This window comes from Passer domesticus, chromosome 11, assembly GCF_036417665.1.
Source record: "Passer domesticus isolate bPasDom1 chromosome 11, bPasDom1.hap1, whole genome shotgun sequence".
NCBI classification, from domain to species: domain Eukaryota; kingdom Metazoa; phylum Chordata; class Aves; order Passeriformes; family Passeridae; genus Passer; species Passer domesticus.
Genome location: NC_087484.1, coordinates 8,846,523 through 8,870,495, shown reverse-complemented (window position 1 = coordinate 8,870,495; position 23,973 = coordinate 8,846,523). Strand labels below are relative to the sequence as shown.

Genomic DNA, 23,973 nt, shown 5'->3' with positions numbered 1-23,973 from the left:
GTACAGCAGCTGACACAGCTGCTGATTTGTTTTCAGAGATACTTCCCAGGTGTACAGCTCATGTGTTGGACTTTAGCATGGACCTGGTTGTTCTGCAATCAGCTGGCAGGTTTGCTGTGTTTTGTTCCTTTTGAGAAATTGAGGCTTGCAGAGTGGGTTGTTTGCACAAGGAGCTGCTGCACAGCTCACACAGTCCCTGGGTGCCTGACCTGCCTTATTACATGGTTGTTTCATGGTACACATCCCAGTGAATCAGCACTGCTTCTGTTGGTGTAAAGGAACTCCCCTGGTGGCATCTGATTTCCCAGTTAGTGATTATGCTCTGCCCCACTCCAACCTGCAAGGCTAGAGGAGTCTCTGAAAGTGGCATCTTCTCCTGTTGTCTTGTCCCATCTGTTGTGGACTGGAATTTCATGTGGAAAATCCATGTACATATCCATTGACATCACAGGCTTGGACCCATGCTTTCTTGCAGCAGTTATTCACCTGAAATTTGTGAAATGCTTTGTTTAGATTTCAGAACAAAATAAAATCATTGCAATTACCAGGGCTAAAAAAAAACAGGATAGCACATTGGAATTTTTCTTTTGATACCATGTGTTGTTTTTTGTTTCACTGTTGACTAAACTTACACAAGTACTCACTTTACCTGCTGAGTGCACCCTTCACCTGCCAAAGGGTGAGCACTGGAGTTTGCCGGCAAGGCTGGTGAATTATTCTGTCACTGTACATGGAGATAAACCAGTCCTCCTGGTTTTGGCATTGGTTCAGTGACAGGTAAATTGTCCAGGAGAGTAAGTCTGGAGGTTGACCTTTAAAACTTCGAAAGATGTATAATCCTTCCTGCCTAAGGCATGAGCTTGGTTTTCTGTCTTGCACCTCCAAAGGCTGTTGGGACATAAGCTGCAAAACAGCCTTTGTCACTTGAGACTTTGAGGAGCAGAGATTTGTTCTTTCCTTCCAGAGGGGCCCCTATGGCCAGCCTAGCTGGGGTAAAAGAACTATTGCAAAAGGCTTTGCCCAGGTACATCATAGCTGCTTTTCTTGACACAGAATTGTCTCCTCCTGCTGCTTAATAATAGTTTTCCAGTCCATCAGAGCTGTAGAAATAGTAACTGCCAAATCCTTGGAGTGGATTTGGGAATGCAAATGGAAAAGGTGATCAAGGAAACCTGCTTTCTTCTTGAGCAGGCAGATAGGATTTGAACATAACCCTATCCCTTACAAACAAATGTTTGAAGCTTTCTTTGGTGACTTACACAGTATCCCACAATGACCAGGAGGCCTCTTTAAATCCTCAGCAGTGTTCCAGAGCAGTCAGTGTGTGCTCCCACCCACAAGAGGTAGGAAGGACTGGGCTCTTAAATCCCAGTGAGTGTGGGACCTCTCTTCTCTCCCTAGACTGAATCAAAGGAGTTTGTCATCTTATCTGTTTCAGTATTTGCTTGGGAAGGAGCTGTAAAACCTCCTTGTGTTGGTGTGAGGTGTCTAGGTATTTGGTGGCAGTCAGGTAGGTGAGAACATCAGCTGCAGTTGTAATTGAGTCAGAGATGCTGTCTCCATGTGTCATCGCAGACATCTGTTTACATAGCCATTTGTTTAACAATATGTTTGAAAGCCCTCAGCAGCATTTCAGCACCATTTCCCTGGCCTGTATGTGTCTGACTAATGCTCAAGGCAGTGAGCTATATCTGGACTTGAATTGCTAGCCTGTGCATATGGGTTTCTTAGCAGCCCTGAATTAGATGAGTCTGTGATTAGCCCTTAGGAACATGGGAGAGGACAGATGTGACGTGAGAAAGAATGAATAATCATCCCTCCACAAGAGGCACCTCTCAATTTCATCATGAACCCAAGTTGCAGAATTGATTTTGTGTCAAGGAAGACACTCTCCTGAGCTGGGATCTGGCTAGAAAAATTACCAGACCCCCTAGCTATCCCTTTCCCAGTCAGATTTCTAGGCATATCTTTTCCTTAACAATTAGGGAAACGGAGTCCTTGTTTTGGCAGTCTCTGTGCCATTGAATGTATAGGCACAGAGCAGAGTGACTTCTCTGCCAGTAGCAGGTTTTGCTGGCCACCCTGGGATGTTACAGGCAGGGAATGCTGGGACAGGGGGTAAGAGGATGTGCTGCCTTCTTTTGCTTTGTCAGGAGGTGCTTTGGTACAAAGGATGGGGAGTTGCTTGCAGGGACAGACAGTGGGGGAAGACCGAAGGTGATGAAGTGAATCCTGAGTACTTGGAGCTCGCTGTGATGAGGGATGCTCTGCTTGGGGATAAATCTGCCATTCCTGCTGACATCCTGCTGTTGGACCTGTGCTGTCTGCCCAGAGGGAGCCAGGGTTTTGGTTTGCCACAGGCAGGACCTCTGTGGTCTGTGCAGCACTGAGTACCTCGGTTCCCCAGGGCATGGGCAGTGTGAGCTGGAGTAACCCAGTGGATTGTCAGCCAGCTGGGAATGCTCTCCCATTGAGAGCTGCTGACTGAAAGCTGAGGGGTTCAGATTAGAAGTAAAGCATACATTTGAAAGGCAAGAGAGATTAACTGGGAAATTGGGCCAGGAGAGGAACAGTGAATTCTCTTTTAAGGACAAATGCACTTCTGGAATGTGTTTTAAACCCTGCAAGTCTTTTTTAATGGAATAGTAGCTACCTGAAGGCCTCCAGGCACACAGCATCAGCTGGTGAAATAATCCTCCCAGTCTTAAATCCCTGACACATTGTTCTGTGTTATTGTAAAAAAAAACATTTTTTCACTGACATCACTCCTCTCTCCATATACTCTGCTGAGTTGAGCATTCCATGGACCTTATTGAAATTATGTCCTCACAAATTAGAGGTTTGAGAGTGGAACTATCTCTTCTTACCCTCTCCTGAGCAGCTAAGGTCCCAGTTCTATTTTTCCAGCTACTGCTGTGCGTTGTTCTTGGTCCTGCTGCTTTTTCAGTGTTTTTTTTTCCACGGTTCAGAGCAGCTACATCAGTCTGGCAATGGATTCCACTCTCTCCACACCTCCCTACTTCTTCTCCGTCGAAAAAAGGAACTCCAAGTCACATGCATGTTTTGTGTGCTCAGCTCCTCACTCAAGGTCACCCGGAGTGGGGTTCCTCTTACAGCTTAGCACTTTCACCTCTTTCAACTGGCCATGCATTACTCAGTCTGGAGCATAATGGATTTGTAACCTGACTTTGCCTGTCCCAGACATTCCCAGCGATGTAAGAGGATTTGGGCACAACTTCCTTTCAAGTTAATGGAAAGATCTTGCTTGGAAAGAACCTGCTTGAGGATCTGAGTGTACTTTGCATTAATGTTTCCATTAATTTTAATGGAAGCTGGTTTGAAATACCTCAGATCAGCTTTGAACATCTTAAATTTTGTGTCCTTCACCTGTCTCATCTGAAATGCAGCACTCTTAAATGAGCAGCCTCATTACTGGCCAAGATGTTCTGCAAGCTTTTTCTGCCTCCAGGAATGTCCTGTTCTCTGTTGATCCCACTGGACCCTTCACCAGCTCATCACACATGGGGTGGGAGCTCCATGGTCAGCTCCCAACTCAGAGGCTGTTCCTTGCATGGTCTCTGGCAGGTCACGTTGTCTGTTTCTCCTCCACCATGCTCCATAGAGGAAAAAAGAGCAAGAATCCTGCAAGAATCCTCAGGGACTTTTTTATTAGCATTTATAAAGAGCTTTGCCATCATCAAACAGAAGGGAATAGAGAAGAGTGAACTTTTATCACTGCCACTCAACTCTCAGTTTCTGCAAAGCTCTGCTGCTGTGGGCATGATAACCTGCACATAGTGTTTGCCTGTACAGGCAGGTGCAGAGCCCAGCCTGGGTTTTAGCCTGGCTCAGGTCTTATTTGGCTTTCCTGCTTCTGCAGGGCCACTCTACTCTGGGCACTGACCTGGTGAGCTGAGCAATGCAGGATCCCCCACTTCCCCTCCTGCTTTCCTTGCTCTCTGCCCTTCAGCTCCTTCAGTAACTTTGACACTTGGACCCAGCAGTGATGAACTGTTCCTGTACATCTCTCGCTGATCAGATCACTGCTCACTCCTGCCTTGTACAGCAGAGTTCTTGCCTGCCTCTGGGCTGCTCGCAGGTATTTCTTTCTATTTTTTTCTATTTTCAGATATGTCTCCACTGAGCTGAGCAGAGACTGACATCTTGACTGGTTATCACACCATCCCTGTGGTGAAAACCAGTCCTGGCAGAGCTCTTGTACATGTTGCATCTCTGGCATAATCTCATTTTGCTGAGACAGTCCAGGTTAAACAGTCTGATGTAGTAAAGAGTTGATGCAAACTCTGCTCATCTCAACATAATCAATTTAGTGATCAGCTACGTGTGCAGTTGTCCTGACTTTCAAGAAAGACCACACTGGCTTAGCCCCTCTGAAAGTACTCCTGGGAAGGACTTTGTGGTAAAATAGAACCTGAAGTGAGGTGAGGATAAGTCATCATTAAGGAGTGGTCCATGCTTTATTTAAGCTCAGTGCTCATTTGCAGTCTTGCTGACAGACAGGCACCGCCTGTTGACATGTGGCTGGGCACAAGTGTCCAGGTAACAGGAGTAGACAGGGTCCACCATGCACAAAGAAGTCTGGTGTGACTTGTTTGCAGCATAAATCAGGAGAGGCTGGGAGCAGTGAGACTGTGCTCACACGCTCACTCACAGCCAGGCCAGCCCCAGGTCAGTTCCAGCCTCCAACAATTAGTGAGACAGATTGAATCTAGATTGATCTTTCTACTTTCACTGAGTGAACCAATTCCAGCAGAAATTCTCCTTTCCCTGTGTTTCCATATTAAAAGGAAGGAGACCTTGTCAGATTTGTGGATAAATGGGAAGAACAGGGCAAGGTAGAAATAAATGTTGTGCTGATGCCTAGGAAGAATCATTAGGACAGAAAGACACCATCGATGTGGCCGGGCTGGGGCTGTTCCACATTGCTGTGTTGAAACTCTGCCTCTGGTAGGCTACTGCAAAAGGAAGGATTCAAAAGGACTGTGCTATTTACTGCACATTTGCAGCATTTTGCACAGAGTCAGAATCTGGTTCACAGCAAGAGTTTTTGGCACCAGTAAAAGCCTGGACCAGAGCAGTGATGTTTGCTGCAGAAATTCAGAGGAATTGCCTCTTGGTGCTGTTCTTTGACAGATGCACTCGGGTCACTCAGAGATTTACAGTCACTGAGAGAAAACTGAGGTTGTGGGAAAGCAGGGGAGAAGGAACACATTGCTTCAGTGAATGTACAGGAGCAGGAATATGGTGCTGAGCTAAACTGGAGTTTATGTGGGTCTCTTTGGGGATGAGGTTTTGTTGAGGGCCAATGGGAAGTGCAGAGCAGGGAATCAGTCCCTGGTCGAAGCCAGTGGAGGAAGATCAAACATCTATTTAATGCTGGTGTGCCTCACCAGCTATTCAGCCAAACTGTGATGACACTAACAGGGACATTTAACTGAGCTGCTTCTGGTCTGCCCTCTCTCTCAGCCACATCCTCTTGCTGCACTGTGATCAAAAAGGACAGCAAAGACACTGGAAAATCAGGCAGGGCATTTTCAAGGAGCCTGGTTGACCCTGAAGGGTGCAGTGCTCTGATCACAGCATGGCTACACAAGCTGTTCTGCCCACGCAGCCAAGGCAGGACCTTTGCCACAAAGGGATATCTCTGTTGCACACAGTATGCTTAATTTTTAAGGACGCCATAGAAAGCAGTCAGAGAAGTATGACAGAGCACACCACAGCCAAACCAGCCTGGCTTTGCATCGCTGCAGAGAGCAGCAGGCAGGCCTGGGGAAAACAGCTTGCAAGCTGACTGACCAGAGAGCTGAGCAAGACAAAGGATGCTTGTCCTGAGATCCATCACGGGTGTAGCCATTTCCAAGCTCCCAAAAGTGCAAAGGGATGCTCTCCTGGCTGGCAGAGCAGTGAGGCTTTGTGTGTGTTTATCCAGGGCTTTTGCCTGCATGGTGCCAGTGCGAGAGCCGAGAGCCGCCGCTTGTCGTTGACAGCTCAGCTATTGTTGCAAAGTATGATTTAATAGCAAGACTTGATTACAACATGCAAATGTAGCTGCTGGGGGACTATCTCAGAGGTTTGTGGAGATTAGCTGTTAAATTGGCCAGTGCAAAAACATTATTAAGCAGAGAACATAATTACTCATCTTGTGCTTCTGTAGTGTATAGAAGAGACAGATTTAGAAAGCCAGCAAGTCCTATATGGAGAAAAACCTTGTGTAAATGCCACGTCATGTACTGCTGTATGTTGCAGCATATTTTATTAGAGAAGCAACACTTAATAACAGCATTTGGGAACTTGTAGAAGAAATCCATTATTTTATTCTGCATCATAAAAGCAAACCTAATGCCTAGTGTGTGAAGGCTGTGCAGATATTGAAACATCTCCTTTTGGTGGTAGTTGATTGCTTTTATGGAGATTGCATCATATGGATATAAACAAATCCAGCACTTGATATGAAATCTGGGAGCCAGGTTTTAGCTTCATGCATCTGTCTTCTATCTGTGCACATTCCCTCTGAAATGCATCAAGGTTCCCATTAACACCTTAAACGTAAAAAGTAGAGTCAAAACGAGACTGTCAGCACATACAAAATGAACAACTGGGCGTATGCTTGCTGTAATGTAATTCCCTTTCAGTCCTAGAGCAGTCTGTGAGGTTTCTAGAATAAAAAGCTCACCTGTGTGTGAGGATGCAGGGAGGAGGATTGAAGTGTGGGGAGCTCTTTAGTGCTGCAGACCTGATTTGGGAGCAGGCTGTGGTTTGGGCATTTCCTCATGCCATGTGGCTCTCAGTAGCCCAGGCTGGGCTTGCAGGGGGTGATGCACTGGCAGCTAGAGGGCTGAAGTCAGACCCCAAAGTGCATTTGCTTAGTCAAAGTCCTGCACAGTTTAAGGAAAATCTTTTAACAGAGGAGTCAGGAGGACTGAATTAGGGGAACAGCTTGTTCCTAATGGAGTGTAGTTCCTGTAGTCCCAAGTGCTGGCATGGGAACAGGGTGATGTTGTCAGGGCTGTCATTGCTGCTGTGCTGCAGTGGCTGCTGCTCACCCCTGATTCACTTCACTGGGCATTTCCTCTCCAGCATCCCAAATGCTCTGCTGAGGCTTCACTTGTCTTAGCAGAAGGAAGTATCCTCCCAAGCCTAAGTGGGCAAGATAAAGATTTCAAGGGGTTTTGATGAGAAGCTCCTTGCCATTCTTTTGTTGCAGTTCAAGAGCTTTTGTGCACCAGTAATTGCTCCCCAGGCTGGTTCCTGTGTGACTCAGAGCTGAATGTGGAACTGCTGTGTGAACCTCAGCAGTAGGTCCCAGTCACTCTAAATTTGAATTCATAGTCAGTCCTCCTCCCTCCTTTTGGATGTGCCCATGCAGCCTAGGCTTGCTCCTCACCTGCTCCAGACTGGTAAATTTGCCACAGGCTGGAGGCATCAGCTGTTCAGGTGGTGCAGGCAGGGAAACAATGCTTGTGGCTAGGCTCATTTTCCACTCAGAGCCATGAAGCACCAGAATCCCAAGACAGCTCACCAGCATCTGCTGGGATGACTGTGGGGTCCCTGGGAAGCAGGTCTGGCTGCTCCAGCAGCAGCAGCTTCTCCCTGCTTTCATTACTCAGTGCCAAAAATACCTGTGAGTGGTTTGCAAGCCATGAGTGTCAGAGGGGGCAGTTCTGGAAAGGTCTGGTATCAACTGGGGAAGGGAGAATGGCACACCTTGTCATCAGCGAGCATGAAGGGATGGTGCCTGCAGCGAGGTGCTGGGAGTGGGCAGAAGCAGGGACTGGGTCTGGGTCTGGGTCTCAGCAGGGGAGACCAGCTGAGGGTGGATCAGCCCTGTTGGCAGAGGAGCAGGAAGGGACACGGGGCAGCATGGGCTGAAATGCTGAGCTAGGGCATCTTAGTCCCTGCACAGGCACATCTCAGTTACAGCTGTTTTAAAACAATGTTCATCGATAGTTTGTAATGAAGCCAAAAAGTGGGAGAAACCACGTAGCAATATTTCATACGAGTTTTGCCCCAGTTGCATGAGGGCTGTGAGTTTGAACTGCCTGCATCTCCCTAAACACCATGTGCACACTTTGAGGCTGTGTGATCAGTACTGATAAATGCCATAAACTCACGTGGTGGTAGAGTTACAACAGGAGTGTCTGGTAGCCAGGGAGGAGACAGAAGTAATATACTCCTTTGTTAATCTCCTTTTTTTCTGTGTGTACAGCTTGGGTGTGCAAGAGATCCATCTGTTAAATGGCTGTTAACCTGTTCTCAGAGTCTGGAGTGCAAGAAGTTGTTTGTGTGATCCTCTTCTCTGACAGAACTGGTGCTGCCTACAGGAGATGCCCTTAGCTGCAAACTGAGGTACTCTAGGAAGAGTTGCAGTAGCTCTTGGTTACATTAATTATAGAGTTTTACTGCACTGGATAGTGTAGCACACTTTGAGGCAGGACCTGCTCCTCACAGGTCCCAAGAGTTTGCCACTGCTGCTCTGAAACCCTGGGCTGGAATAGGGCTGTGATAATTAATGGAAGTTAAAGTGCTTCTTCTGCTTGTGAGAGGGTTGGAAATGGAAAAGAAGAACCTGTCACAATTGTGACTGGCTCTAAACTACTGTCAGGCTTTCCTCCTTCCCTTCCCCTGCCCCAAGTGGAAAATTGTATTGGAAAGCAGCAGTTAGAGCACTTAAATCTTTCCACAGTTCATTTCAAGCTCCCTTTCTTCTTCCCAGCCATACCCAGGCCAGTTTGGGGCGCGGATGGGAGTCCCTGGCTGAAACTTGCAGGATGTTAAATAACAATGGGAGAGTTTCAAAGAGGGTATAATGTGCCTGGATTGCACGTACCCTAAGCTGTATTTCCCATGCTTTGACATTCAGCCCATCCATGCTTCACTCCCGGACTGTTTCCTTTCCCTTTGGGATTGCCTCGGTGTGATATGGAGCAAGCCCAGGCTGAGGTGGGGTTGGTGCCTCTCTTGCTGTGGAGGAACATGCTCCCACAAGCATCCACAGAAGCTGCTGGTGCCTGTCATGTCCAGACAGCAGTAAGTGAGCACATGAAGTGTGGGCAGTAACAGAAGCTGTTGTTGAATCCCCTGTGGTGGGTTACCAGACTCTTGTAATCCATGCGCTTTTCCAGGTATTTGGACTGTCTGTTTTAACTATTGTGTGTCCCCTTTCTTAACACCTCTTGGCATGCCATGTTGCTGCTGCAGGCAGTGGTTCTGAGTGGGTTTGTCCCCTGCTGAAACTGGTCAGTGAAGGGTATCTCATGGAGCTTCCCCATCCTCAGCTGTCCAGATTCAACAGGTTGATCAGTTGGAGGAAGCTTCCAGAGCTTTTACTTGGGTGTTACTGAGTAACCCTTGTAGAGAGCCAAAGGCCCAATACATAGATCAGACCCACTCCTTAGGGAAGTCTGCTACCTCCCTGGGGCCAAGTTATAAAAGTGAAAACTTCCCACCCTGGTATGGCCCTCAGATATGATCCATTATTGATTTTTCACATAGGCAGCAAAGATGTTGCAACAAGGAGTCCAAGGGCATTCAAGAGATACTTCAGTGGTTTGGGATGGCTAAGGGATCAGGAGAGCAGGCAATATCATCCCTATTCTTCCACTTACAGGAAATGATAAGGGAAGAAACAGTAAGAACCAGCAGGTCAATCCTTGGCTCCAGGCCTGGGGTCACTGAAGAATTTGGGGTTTTTCTGCTCATAAGTTACTTTGCTCAACACCAGGCCTGCTGGCGACAAACAGGGCACACGTCTCAAAGGGGTAAAAGGATTTTCCCCCAAGAGTTAATAGGGCTCATTGGAAGGGAAAGGGATAAACCCAGGCTCCTTCTAAATGTACATTTCCCCTGTTTATTCAAGGGTTAAGCAGTCTGAGAGACACAGCACTCATAGCCAGGTATCTGTCAGGCTTGGATTGGAGGCTCACCAAAGCATGAGGATATATGATTTTATTTCTGTTTTGTCATTTAGAGATTGCTGCTCAATGTCTGTAGGACAAGAAAGCTCCAGGGCATCTTAGGATATGGCCTGTGCTCCAAGAGACGTTTTTGTTTTGGCTTTGCAACATTCAAATGTAAAGTCAAGAACTGATGTCTGAAGTGCTCCTTTTCCAAGGATTAAAAGGCACTGCCAAGGCTTTGCAAGATGACAGTGTTGCAAATCTTACCATGATCCAGTGCTGAGATCCGTCAGTTTCAGCAGCACAAATGTACTGACAGATCTGTGTGTCTGCTTTTTTGTGATGTTAGGTTTTTTCAGGAGGTTTATCTGTGCTGCTGAACTCTGGAAGAGTTGGAAGGCAACATTGCAAGAGTTCTTCATTGCACCTGGGTCTTAATTTTAACCAAGCTTCCTTTCATCTAGTAAAACCCTGGCCCCAAGGAGCAGTTGCAGGATATCATCATGGATCTAACTTTGGTTTCTCTGTTTTTAGATAGAGCTGAGGGATCCATAAAAGTCAATAGAGGAACTAGCTGGAGTGACCAGGTTATGACTGTGACCATCAGGGATGGAGGTATTTGCTAAATTCACCAAGCAGCTTGTGAGGCTTTGCAGACCTTGGCATCAAGAGCGCTTGTTCTCACTTGTGTACAATCTCAGTAGAGGGACTGGGACATATTATAAAGTCCTTTCTTACAATGCAGCTCTGGAGAGTCATCGTATCAATCTCTGGACTTGAAGGATACAATTCTCCCTTGCTTACAGTGATAGGTCCCATGCCACTCATCCTCACCTGTTATGGTCTCATTGAAACTGCCTCATCTATCCTCATCTGCCATCTGGCTGGCAGTGGCTCCGTCTGGAGACAAAGAGCTCTCTGTCACCCACAGCCACATGCCTTCCAAGGTGCCGTTCAGGACCCCTCCCATGGCTTTCTCCATGGGGTGTCCAGCTCCAGTGGGATGTTTATCCATTTTTACTCAGCCCTGTTGTGTAAATGAGGCCAATTTCAGCCTGCCTTGTTGTGTGGGCTCACTGGAACATGAGTGTAAATCCAGCTCTGAACATTTTCTTGTAATGGATAGGGTGGTGAAATTGCACTGCTGCCTTTAACCTCAGGCTGTCCTTAGACCAAACTAGACTCTTCACAGCCCCTGCATCAGTAAATCAAACAGCTTTTGAATCGATGCACATAAAAGTCAAGGGAGAGAAGTTACAGATGGAAAAGACCCATTGTGCCTTGAGCCTGTCCTGCTGCAGAGCTGGTAAAGCTCTCTTAGGAATTCAAGGCAAAGCTTCAAGCCTGCTGGCTGAGGCCAGGCAGGGTGAGAGTCCTGCCTGGGGAAATATGTGGGGTGGGGGGAGACTGCCTAAATTTCCTGCAGCTTTTCCATTCTGCTCATCTCTGCATTTTATTCCCTTGGCTTTATTTTTTGGGCAAGAAAACGGATGTTGGTTGTATATTCAAAAAACCCAATATGTTCGTTCTCCTGATCATTGTTTTTCACTCAGGGCTATGTTTGACTTTTCCTTAGAAGCATGTTTTTCTCACCTAATATTTAGTTTAAGATTGCAGGAGCTGGATATAAAACCTTCTGGGACATTTTAATCTGCCAAGAGGCTGCTTGAAAGCAGAAGTTATCCAGAGTATTTCAGTAGCATATTTAGAAAACATCACCCCTAAATTCTGTGTTGCCCATTTCCCTGCCAACTTTTATTGGTTGTTTTAACCCCAATCTGCTGTCAGTGTCCCCCACACCTTGCTTCCCTCCCCCTCAGATTTCCATGTCTTTGAAAGTCCTGGTAACCAGAAGGTTCATGATTGCTTTGCAATCATTTCAGACCAAGAATAATACAGCCAGAGCCAGCTGGATCCCTCGCTCTGTATTGATACAACTGTTCCCCTTAACCTGCCCACACTCAGTGCTACAACTGCAAATCTGAGGCTGAACCAGAGCAATGCTGGGCAGTGCTGTGAGCCCTGACCCATGGCCCTGCCTGGAAAGAGCACCCCCAGCAGAGCATCCCATGGCCAGGGAGCAGCTGCCTTTGGGGGTTGTCTGCTGGGGACCTTGGGAACTTGCTAAGTTACACATATTTTTCAGACACAGATCTTCTCAGAACCAGTGGTCCCAGAGGTCGTTCTGATTCCCTTGATCTGCAGCCAGGTTCTCTTGAGCAGCCCTTCTCTGGCAAGGCCTTTGCTGAAGGCTGGCCAGTCTGGGTGATTGCTTCTCCTGGAGGTCTCTTCCCATGAGCCCAAACAATACTTGTGAGCATGGTTAAGAACTGGAACAAGCACCCAGAGGGGCTGTGAGAAAGTTGCAGGTGGGGATTGCTAGAACTCAACTGGAAAAGGCCAGCCTAATCCAACTTTGAAGTTACTCTGCATTGCTTGGACCAGAGACTTGCACCAGAAGAGGGCATTACTTAGCAAGTCACTGCCTGACTTCCACTTCATGAACATCAGGGGTGTATGCTGAGCTGTTGTGCCACTGCTCCCTTTGGCTGACGGATTAGGTTGCTTTCTGTGGTTTTGGTATTTTAAACTCTTTTTTTGTTATCTTTTGTTGTGCATATCTTCATGAGTTTCTGCAATCTCCTTCTTGTTTGTCCCTGGGTCACATTCTGGCTGGTAGATGTATGCTGTTCCAGTCACTGACCATCTCAGAGTATGCTTCTAGTCTGGAATGTTCATCCCGTAGCCTTTATTTCCCCCTTGACCATCAGATTATCTCCTGCTTTGGATGTAATCAACTCTTTAATGCCAGATAAACTAGGAAAAAGCAAGTCCAAAGGCTGAAGGGTGTAACACACACAGGGTGTGAATATCTCCTCAGCAGAATATCTGGGAGAACAGTAGCTGATGGGGAATGTGAAACAGGAAGGCTGGTTCTAGCAGTCTGTGACTCCCTGCGGCACTATCAGTTCTCCGGGTGATTAACTGTTTGTTCCTCCCTTAATGAAAACTTGTCTCAGATGAAACCACCATAATAGAAAGCTGATGTTCTGGAGCATTCCCAAGTGTAGGTTAATATTTACAAGCTATCAGGTTCAGGTTTTATCTCCATCCCTTGCTGGCACAGAGATAAAATCCTTTTAAAAATCCCTTCTGATCTTTCTGGTTCATGACATGGCTTTAGTAAGACACTTTCCATATGGAACGGGTAAATATCTTAATGGAAATGTAAGTTTTTCTTATAATTTCAGGGACTAGTAACAGATGAAGAGCCCCCCCATGTACCAGGGGCCATGGCTTATAAGGGAGCATAAGTGATGGACATTGTCTCTGCAGGATACTTGTGCTAGGAAATGTCAGAATATTATTTCTGCCTCAATGGCTTAAGATCATGTTTACCTAATGGACTTACACTTGCATTTTTCAGGTGTTGTGTTAATATTAATGTGTTGTCTGAATTGTTAATATTTCTTCACTACAACATTACATTAATGAAGGCTGCAGGGGATGGAGAAAGACCTGGCTAATTAATTAAATCGGCAAAAAGCATCTTTAACTTTCCATCATGTTGCCCTTTGCTTCTACCTAATGGGTCTTGGCATTTCTGGTCAGCAGCCCCGTAACACATGCTGCTGTATGGAGCACTCAGCAACGCACTTGCTAATTTTTCTGACCCATAAATCACTTGCATAAACTTTTAATGGTGAGGAAAAGTGCCTTTCATTCCTGTTTCCTCCTTCCAGTGGGAAAGGCAGTCTGATAACAGGCAGTGCTGGCCTGACGTGTGGGGCTGGAGACTTTCCCGTCAGCAGAGGGGCTGTCTGCATTCATTCTGGAATTCTTTCCATTCTTCTCCTAGCCAGACTCTGGATGACATTAATATTATGTGCCTTGTCATAAGCTGTGCTTTTGGAGCCAGTGGCATATCAGACTGCACGTCTCAGGAATGTGGACTGCCCAGCTTGGACACTGGCTGTGAGGTATCTCCCCTCTCCTCTGCCATATCCCAGCCCTGCCTAGCTCTGGGCTCATTCATCCACCAAAATTACCATGGGCTGGAGAAAACTCAGGTCTCAGGTGCCTGCTCTGGCCCCAGGTGGCTGGGCAGCTCCCTTGCTTGGGAGCATCCTAATGCATTCCCAGTTGTAAGATTTGCTAGCCCAGGTGGTCATCGCTCTCATGAGACCTGGTAGTTGAGCACAGCATTGTGCATTAGTGATCCATCCTTATCCCTTCCCTGTGGCTCTGCAGAGTGAGAGCCCTTGCCATCATAGCTGCCTCTGAGAGCTGAGATCTTGGTGAGCTGGTGTCTCCTTGGAAAGACAAACTGGATCTGACACAGATCTATGGAAAGCAGGACTGGGATTCCCAACTGCACAGCTTCTGGAGATGCAAGGATTGCAAACTCTTTCCCATTGTCTTCCCACAAAGATGAAGAAGTTGTGTATTCGGGAGGGTTTTTAACACTGCTGTCAGTTTAATGCTGACACCCAGCACGAGTGGGAGGTCAGTGTGGCAGTGTCAGGCAGCCCTCAGGACTGGAGACATTCCTAGAAGGGGATGTATATGAGGCTGTGCCCACTCTGAGTGAGCAGCACTCCAGGGGCTTCTTTGTGACCCATGACAAAAGGGATGTCTTGATCTAGGAAGGCCATTCCTGGATGGAGATCTTCCTCTGTGTGTGATGCTGTGAGTAAAGTCCTCTGCCCTGAGCTCAAAAGTGTGAACAGTGCAGCTGAGAGTGAGGGAGCCTGCTGAAGTTGTGCCTCCACATCCTGTGTGGCCCAGCACGTGCGTGCAGGTCTAAGCTTTCATCCCTGGCCCACAGCAGCTGAAGACTGTTTTGGCACAGAGGGTCACTTGAGCACTATGCCAGGAGTCTGAAGGTTGTCACCAATTAGCATGAAAAGGAGCAGACTGCAGTCATATTAACCTTTAATGAAGAGGCACAGCCCGCAGTGACTGTGTCCTCTGCAGCACCAACACTTCAGTCCGAGGATGCCTCCTTTCCCATTTGAATCAAGACAGGAGGGAGGATGGTAGGACAGGCCAGTGTTGACTTTATCCCTTCCAGATGAACCACAGATGAGGGTCAGAAGATCCAGGCTGAGCAAGGGGCATTTTCCACCCACACAGCTGAGAGCCAAGAGGTCCCAAAGGCTCTGTGGCTGCTTGTGCCATCCAGCACTGCGACGTCTGGCCTGACGCTGTGCTGCCAGATGTAGTCAGCAATTTCATTTAACAGGGCTGCAAAGTGGTGTTGATAATTTCAAAGAAACTCAGGCAAATGGCTGAGGTTTTTCTAGCAGTCTTAATCCCTGTGTGCAAACCAGTACATCAGGCTTTAAGCAATTAATTCTCAATCATGCCAAATGCCTTCAGGAGTCCAGCGTCAGCATTGAGAACTTAAAACAGTTTTCCACTGTACCACAGATAATTTGGATAAAGCAAAGAGAGCAGTCTTGTGGCATTTCCAGCCTCAAGGTGTGAGAGTGGTCCATAAGTGACATTTGTATTCAGAGAGCCCTCCCATGCATTTGTGTTGTAGGCATCTATTACTGGGAAAGCACCATAGCTAATATAAAGGGCATTCTTTATACCCCGGAAAGGGTGTTCATTATAGGGAAAAGCTATTCTAGCTTAGTAAGAAATGAATCTAAAACTGCCTCAGAGCTGCTATTCTCATCAAGTTTCAATGGTAGCAGTTTTAACCAAGAGTTAATTGAGCAATCTCAGAAAGTGGAGTAATTCTATTATTCAGCTATGCTTTGTACAAGGCTACTGCTAGCTGTGAGAGGAGCACAAATGACTTTCATCAAGCCAGGAACCGCCAGTGTTCTTGCCTTTTACTACTTTTTCTTTCAAAAAAAAAGTAGGTCTTTTGGTCTTTTGGCAACTGTCATTGGCAACAGGAGCTCCACACCAACATTGCAAGGCTCATATGTAACACTGTAATCCATTTTTTTTGGATAATAGGGGATTTGATTTTCATGGCTCTTAGGCAGCAGTGCTGTTCCAGAGTGGATGGCTGAAGATGCTCCTGTTTGTTGGATAGGCAGAGTGTCACCAAGAAAACAGCACTCTGTCCTTGCATAATTTTGCATGGAAAAGAGCCCTTGCAAGTGCCGGCCCAGCCATTCACCAAAGAGCATAATTGTGTCATTGGCTGCACTCTCAGGAGATGTGGGATTAGCTAATGTTGGTTTTAGAAGAGCTTTTATAGAAACCTCTCAAGTTCCTGTGCTTCATGGAAGAGCTGTAATCAAAAATAAGCGAACACGATTTAAGGAAGAAAAAGTCATACCACATCCAGCATCTTTGGACCTAACACCTTTGGAGAGGGTTTGTTGGTTGAGCCGTGGTGCTGTTTCTTTGCTGTTTTCCTTCAGCTGATGCTGCTTCTGTTGGATGTGAACAGGACTATTTGCAGCCTTCTGTGGAAGGTGACTTTGTGGGTGAATGCAGCAGGATTTAGAGTCCCATTCACAGGGGGTGGCTGCAGTTCTCCTGTTTGGTATGAGATTGTGCTGTAACAAAAATCCCTTCCAAGCCAGCAGAGAGCAGGGCCTCCCAGCAGTGTACTGCCCTTAGCAAGGGCACATAAATCCATCAGTGTCTTTAGAGCTCCCTCAGACACACACAGATACATCAGGGCTGCCTTTCTCAGCACCAGCCTTCCATGACACTGTTTGGTTCAAGAGTGATGCTGTCAAAGCTATACTGTTCTAACCCTGCTTGGACCCAGCATGGATCTGGACACCACTGAGGCAGGGACACAGATATGGGCTGAGAAACAAGAGGCCTTTGACTGCAGGTTGAAGCACTAACCTGTGCTGAGCTGGGATAGTAAATTTATCCATAGATGGGAAGAAATTTGAATAGCAGAAGTCTTGTTTCTTTTGTTGGAGGGAGTGTGTGCTATAAGAGGAAGTGAAGGTGGAGAGGAGCAGATGAGATATTGTGATGGGTTAGGAGAAAGAAGTTTGGTAACCCTTGTAGAAGAGGTTGGCTCTAGTCTGACCTGCTGGAAAAATGCTGGGGATTTGCTTGGTGGCAGCTCACCCAGCCAGAGGGACCACCGTTGGAAGGGGGGCTCAGACTCCAGCTCAGAACAGTTCAGCTCCATCCTTTTGGGAGCAGGTGTCCACAATGAGCTACACGTGAAGAAAAGACCAGCTTCTCCAGCCCATCAAAAGCAAAGAACCCTGCCATGGAAGAGCTGTGTGGTGATTTGGGTTTATCTCTCACACCTCAGCTGTGATAACTCTTCCAACACCTGGATATACCCATCAGTTACATCTTGTAGGAGGGGATGGAGGTGTAGAAGGCATTACAGGGGAATAGCTGTGCTCATCTGTCCAGCCCCACCTCACTGCCCTTTGCTCTGAGCCCCTGGGTCTGTTACCCTGCTGGAACAGCAGGTGTTTTAGTGTCCTTTTGCTTTAAGGAAGCTGCCTGCTTCCTTCCTGCACTTACTGGATTGCACACAAAGTACTCCTTGTCTCTCCCTTTCAGCAAACCCTTCTTAGCTAATGTCATTTGTCAAGTTAATCAGGGAGAGTGGGCACTTCGATGGCTGCTGTGCAGCCTAGCTGCATTGCCATGGAGACAAGCAGCCAAATAGGCATTTTACTTGCCCTGCCCCTCTTTGCAGATTTGCCATGAGAAACCATTATTTTATTTGCCATCAACCAAACAAACTTGCTGAGGGCATCAGAAGTTTTTCAAGGTTGCTGTCTGGAGATTGGGAAAGGTCTACCTAACATTTAATGGAGCAAATAGTAATGCTGACACTAAACCAGGTCAAGGGTCTGAATGTGTAGCTCCTCTTTCCACATCCCATAGATGTTTGGCACTGGCAGGAGTTGTCTGGGAGGAATTACATCCCACTAGCTTGAGTTTGGGGATGTAATTGAGATGTCATCAGTCCTCTTCAGCTGGATGGTTTCATAGGTGACTGTTTTCCTACAGAAGCTATGACTATCAAAAATACTTTGAAAAGCACCAGTACTTGTGTTTGAGAGCATCTCAGGAGCTTGAAATCTCCCCAGAAGTTGGTGAGGTTTAGGCACTGGCATGCCTTGGTCACATTGGAAACTCAGGTGAGTGTGAGCTCTACACTCCAGCTGACCTCTTGCATAAGGCAGACTGAGGATGAGTTTCATCCACATAACTCATAAGCAAAATCTGGATATTGAAAGAGCTGACAGGAGATGTACATTTTACAGAGCTCAAAAGCCATCCCATCCCTCCCTCTCCTTGCCCTTGTATGTGCACATGTTAAGTGATGCATGGAACAGGTTTGGAAATGCTCCCTCCTGCAGCATGGTTAGCAGGACGGCCGGGATCTCCAGGCACCTATGGGAGGGACAGCCACCTGTTGACCCCTAGCTCTGTCTGTGGGATGGCAGAGGAAACCTCACATCAGCACAGCAAGGGCAAAAGTTCAGATCAGATTGTTTATGGGATTTTATGGAGCCAGGAGCCAAGGATAGCTCAGCTAATCCAGAGGAAACTGCAGTGATGGCGTTAGAATGCATTTCACATGGGATTCATTCAGCGCGCGTTCAGATGGACCAGTCTTTCTGTCTCCGTTTTTTTAGCCATTAAATATTTTTCTTTGTACTCCTGTCTGCCAGCTGCACTGAGCCAGACTCCAAGCTGGGCTGTTTTAAGAAAAAAACCCACAGAAACCCCAAAACCTCTTGTCGTTTGACCTGCTGACAAGTTAACAGGGCTTCAGCACAGCTCCCAGCAGCATCAGCAGCAGCCCCTGGGCTGGGTCCATGCACTGCCAGCCAACCTCTGCTCCCACCAGCCTCAGCATCCATTGCTTTTCTCCAAGCCACAGTGTAGTGATTGCTTAGTTGAAGCCCTGGTGAGAACATGAGCTAAAAGTGCAACTGAAAGGCCATGTGGGGAGGGCAGGAAGGCAGCAGCTTTGCTGTGCCCTCCAGCTCCTCAGCACTGGAAGCCTTGCTGGTTTCATGTGCAGTCCTAGCCCTGGCTCATCCTCCTGAGTCACCAACATCCCATGCAGTCTCAGTGTGAGCTCCTCTTGGGATCAAGGTTTTCCTTTCAGGTGCAGTGAGGTCACCACATTGAGCTGCCTCATGCAGATCTTGTCTCCTGTCTGTGTCCTAAGCCCCAGACCCCTTTGCTCTGCTGGAAGAGGTGGTGTGGCTTAGCTCCAGGCACAGGTGCCAGCTCCTTCACTGTCCCCAGCCTGTTCCCTCTGACCCTGGCAGCTCTCACATGCTCTGGATTACCCCAGCTGTGACTTATGCCTACTAGAAGCTGCTTTTTTTTCCCTGAACTCCTGACGTTTAGAACAAATCTGACTAGGAGTTACAGAGCAGCCCCACACTCTCCCTTTCAAGCTTGCAGGACTGCTGCAGCAGGGTGCATTTGGGGAGCAGATCTATGATCCCACAGTGATCCAGAGCTGGGAAGGACCCTCTGTCCCTGCAGGGGGTTTTGGCATCAACCCCCAGGGCATTGCAGCCTTTCCAGGGCACTCTGGTTTGTTACCCTGAGCTTACACAAACCAACCCAGCAGATCCTGGGCTTCTTTTTCGCCCAGATATAGGACAGTGCCCAACCTTATCCATGTTACCTTTGAAAACCTGAACTGCAGATGCCTCTCCCAGAGCCTGCCTCTGCCTTTGGGTGAGAGAGCAAGAGTAGCTTTTCAATTCTGAATATCCATGGTCACATCCTGCACACCCTGTCATGGGTGCAAAGCTCCTGGGTGCTTCCCAGGATGGGATTTTGCAGAGCAGAGTGGGTAGTATGTGCTGTTAGTTTTACTTCAAGAATAAAAGCATCCCTGGCAAGAAGTGCTCAGGTATGAGCTTGCATTCAGTACCTGCAACATCAGAGCAAGGATATCTTCTGGAAATTGTAAAAGCCCAAACCACACAAGGATAAAACAAAATGCAGAACTTAATAATCAGGTGGAAATTGCATCCAGCCAAAGGTGTCACTGTAGATGAGAGATGGAGGGTTTGCACTCCAATGCTCAACAGGAACAGAAACACCAGGGTCTGCTGCAGCATTTGTTCATGGTGTTCATCTCTGAGACATGCAATGAGCATGTGTTGCCTGTGACAAAGAGGAGGTTTTATTCACAGGTGTTTATTGCTTTGTCTTTAAAAATGGGCTTGCATCTCCTTCCACAGAGGCTGCAGTTCAAGGGAGATGCAGGGGGACTCCATGGCCAGCCTTTGCCCCAGCCTGCATCTGTGTAGCTGAGACTAATGCTGGAAATGCCTCCCTCTTTGCTTGCTCCAAAGCCCATGGGAAGGAGAGGTGCAGCCTTTTGCAGTCTGCCCTGTTTTCTGTGCCTCGCTGGGACCTGGCTCGGGCAGAAAGGGCTTCTCATGGGCTGGCATCACCTGTCCTGTCCTCAGGCAAGTGCTCCCCGCGTGCTGCTCGGTAAGGGTGGCGTGTCCCCTCTCTCAGGAGATAGGGATGGCCATGCTGTAACCCGCTGGCTGCCACTGGCTGTCCCACGGCCGGAGTGCCCAGTGTCCCCGGGCCACGCTGTCCCGGGCCCCCCGGAGCCGGTGGCCATAGAGGGACCGAGGTTGCCATCTGCCGGTTCTGCTGCACAGGAGCAGCAAGAGCCTGGCTCAGCCCTCTTGGAAGTGGCCCCTCAGGAGTCCTGACCCTGCTCAGCATTGCCCACCTGCGACCCAGCCCTTGGCCTTTGGTAGCATGTCCCCATGGGCACATGTTCCAGGGGACAGGGCAGGCAGCCCATTCCCATTTAGACCGTGCTGCTCCTGCCCTGCCCACACTGCCCCTGGGCCAGGATGTCCCTCCTGCCCTCCCTGTGGGGCCTGAAGTGTTGGCCTCTGGCACAAAACCCTCTGTGAGAATCCACAGGGCTCTTAATAAGGGAGCTCCTTCCCATTAAAGACTAATATTTCTACTGCTGATGATCACTGTCAGGTGCTTATTTCTCCTCCGGGCTTGTCTTTATTTCCTTTCTCTTTCTAGTTCTTGGCAAATACTCCCAGGCTGAGAATGTATGACTGCTGTAGGAATACCCCAGGAGAGCAGCACCCTGCACATCTCACCTGGCCAGGCTCCCCAGCAGTGGCCAGGGCTGGGAGCTGCAGGAACACTGGCTGCAGCCATGGTCCCCCAGCCAGTCCTGCAAAATCACTGCTCTGCCTGCAGGAGCAACAAGGCTGAGCTGGCACAATCAGCAATAGCTCACTCAGGCATTGCTGGGAGGATGAGGTTACTTCTATAAATCTATTATCTTTTTTGGCAATTAGCACCAGTTAGGAGCCCTGGGAATACATGAAGGAAATAGCAGGAAGCCCAGTTAAGCACATCTCTTGCTTATCAAGCCCAGTTAAACAAGTCCCCTGTGGCACAGCCCTGCCACTGGTAGCACAGCCCATACACACACCAAAGATGGTCTCTAGTGCTGGGACTGGTTTCACGGTGCAACCCCAGAGGCTTCCATTCAATGTATGTACATTCAGAGATGGAAAGTGAGGGGCTCACCCCAGCTGGAACACCCCAGCACTGTGGAGATTGTGTGGAGGAGCCTGTGGACTCCCTGCATCTCGTGGATGCCAAAGGCAGCCCTGCTGGAGCAGCGCTGGTGGCTTGTCCTGCCTGGGGACAGTGCTGTGTGGTGCTGTGGGTGGCAGGCTGGCGTGGGGCAGGGCTTGGTGCCTGGGCCTGACCACACATGCTGAGCTGGGGATGGGGGAGCGAGCAGGACGCTGTTTGCTCTGGCCCAGGAAGACAGAGATGTGTGTTTGTTTTCTGTGCTATCTCTCGCACGGCGTTTGTTTTGCTTGTCAAGCGTTTCAGGAGATAAAATGACCTAAAGGGAGATTATTTTATCCTAATTTAAGCTGTCAATTTATCACTGACTTCTGCTTGTCTGCGCCAGCAGGACAGCTTACTCTGAGTCCCTGGGGAAACCTCCACTAGAGAGTGAGAATTTGGGGGGGCTTTGCTGCAGTCTCACAGCTAATCTGTGCTTATGTCAGCAGCTAGAAGCTGCTCCCCTGTCCCCCTGTGTCGTATTAGTTCCCATCACTGTGGACTGGCTTGGCTTCCCAGGGGCTTCCCCTGTGTAACCCAGGCCTGGGGTTGTTTCTCTCGTGCCGCAGGCTGGTGGAAGAGTTCATGCTGCTGGCAAACATGGCCGTGGCCCATCAGATCTACCGCTCCTTCCCCGAGCAGGCCTTCCTGCGCCGCCACCCCCCGCCCCAGACCAAGCTGCTGAAAGACCTCATGGACTTCTGCAACCAAGTCGGCCTCGACATCGACTTCAGCAGCGCGGGGACCCTGCATGTGAGTGCGCTGGCCTGGCAGGGCCGTGGGGCCACGGGTGGGCAGCTGCGTGATGGCGTGTTCGTGGCAGCCTGTGCTTTATTCCCTGGCCCTCTCTGCCCAAGCACAGCTGACAGCTATGCCATGCCAAAACAAAACACCTCCCTCACTGTACTGATCCCGTTGTTGTTGTGCACAGAGGTTAGAGCAGGGTGGGAAGGATCTTGGAAGTGACCCCTGCACTGCCCTCCCTGCAATGGGAAGGATGTTTCAGTGCAGGAGCACTCACTGGGACACCTGTATTTCCTTCTCTGGGCAGGTCCTAGGCAGGGAATTTGCTCCAGAGCACAAGGAAAGTAGGTCTGCATGGGGCTGTTTCTGTCTGGGCAGCTGCAGGTCTCAGGGAGGGCAGGGTGGGGAGTGGGGTGACTGGGAAGGACTGGAGAGCAGTGCTGGGAAAGGTCAGGTGCAGCCAGCGCCAGTATCCAGCCACTCCTCTGCTGAGCATGTCCTGAGGCTGAACTCCAGCTGAACAGCACCGTGCAGCTTCCAGGATTTTCTTTACTCACCACAACTGGACTGTGGATAATCCTCCATTAATCCCATCCCCGCCAGCCTCCCGCACGCCCCTCCATCAGCTGGGACTGCTTTCCCTCCTTGCTGGCTGTGCCCAGCCTATATCAGCAGATGCAAGGCTGCTCACTCAGCTCCTCTGCTGCACTTTGAACCCTCCAGCCCTTCCTCACTGCTCCCCCCAGGCAGTGACCTCCCATATCCATGTCTCCCCAGAGTCCCATTAGTCCGTGTGCTGAAGTTCTCAGGAGCTGGATGGGAGCCAGGCACGGGTCAGGGGAGGGTTTACAGCCTCTCTGTCACGCTGGGGGCAGAGGCAGCAGTCCCCATGCCCTGGTGCTCCCTGCCACTGACCCCAGGAAGAGAGCCAGTGCTCAGGACTGTGTATGCAGTCCTACTGGGGCTGCTGGGACCACAGCAAAGCCCAGTTTCATGTGCACCCTTTGGCTTACAAGGGGATTTTCAGGAAAAAGGAGAATTTGGCTTTGACAGGCTGCTAACACACCAGTTACTGCTGTTAGCACCAGTAAGGTCTGTCTGGGTCCCTTTACCACCAGACCATGCCAACACTGAATGTTCTCTCTTTTCTCCTCCAGAAAAGCTTAAGTGAAACATTTGGTGCTGACAAATATTCCAGAGCAAGGAAAGAAGTGCTGACCTACATGTTCTCCAGGCCCATGCAGGTGAGACAATGCTGTGCTGTCAGGCATGTCTGCTTGTAGCTTTCTGCTGTGGCTCTGTCTTCAACCCTCACCCCTTCTGAGTTGCCAGGCTGGTTGTTGCACACAGAGGGAGTGAATGAATACTGAATGTGGTGTTGCAGGTCTGCCAGCAGCTTCTCCAGTGCCTCCAGCCCTGTACAGCTGGCAGTGGGAGTATCCCTTGAACAGCAAAGCTTAACTGGATGGCAAAGTCTGGCTGAGTCTTTCCTCACTGCCCACAGTGTCCCTGTAATTACTGGCTGGGATATTTCACCCTTGAAGTTGCATGAGGGCTGTTAGCAGACTCACGAGGACCCAGCCCTGTGAACAGCTGGTGGTGGGCTCCATGGTTCATGTTTGTGCCATTTCTTCACATCATGGTATCCCAATTGGTCCAAAGAAGGAGTTAAGAGTAAGGGTGTGCAGCTGGTCATAAGCACAGTCTGGTACCTGCTCTTGGAAGAAGGAAGGTTCTG

The 23,973-nt window shown here is 48.7% G+C and overlaps 1 protein-coding gene across 3 annotated transcripts in view; it reads left to right on the top strand.

The window, feature by feature from the left end:
• DIS3L2 (DIS3 like 3'-5' exoribonuclease 2) overlaps window positions 1–23,973 on the top strand; it is a 179,853-nt gene that overhangs the window by 147,686 nt on the left and 8,194 nt on the right. For all 3 annotated transcript variants that reach the window (XM_064385523.1, XM_064385524.1, XM_064385525.1), the window contains 2 exons: window positions 22,061–22,244; window positions 23,393–23,479. In XM_064385523.1, coding sequence (XP_064241593.1) covers window positions 22,061–22,244; window positions 23,393–23,479 — 271 coding nt within the window. The remainder of the gene's footprint in view (window positions 1–22,060; window positions 22,245–23,392; window positions 23,480–23,973) is intronic.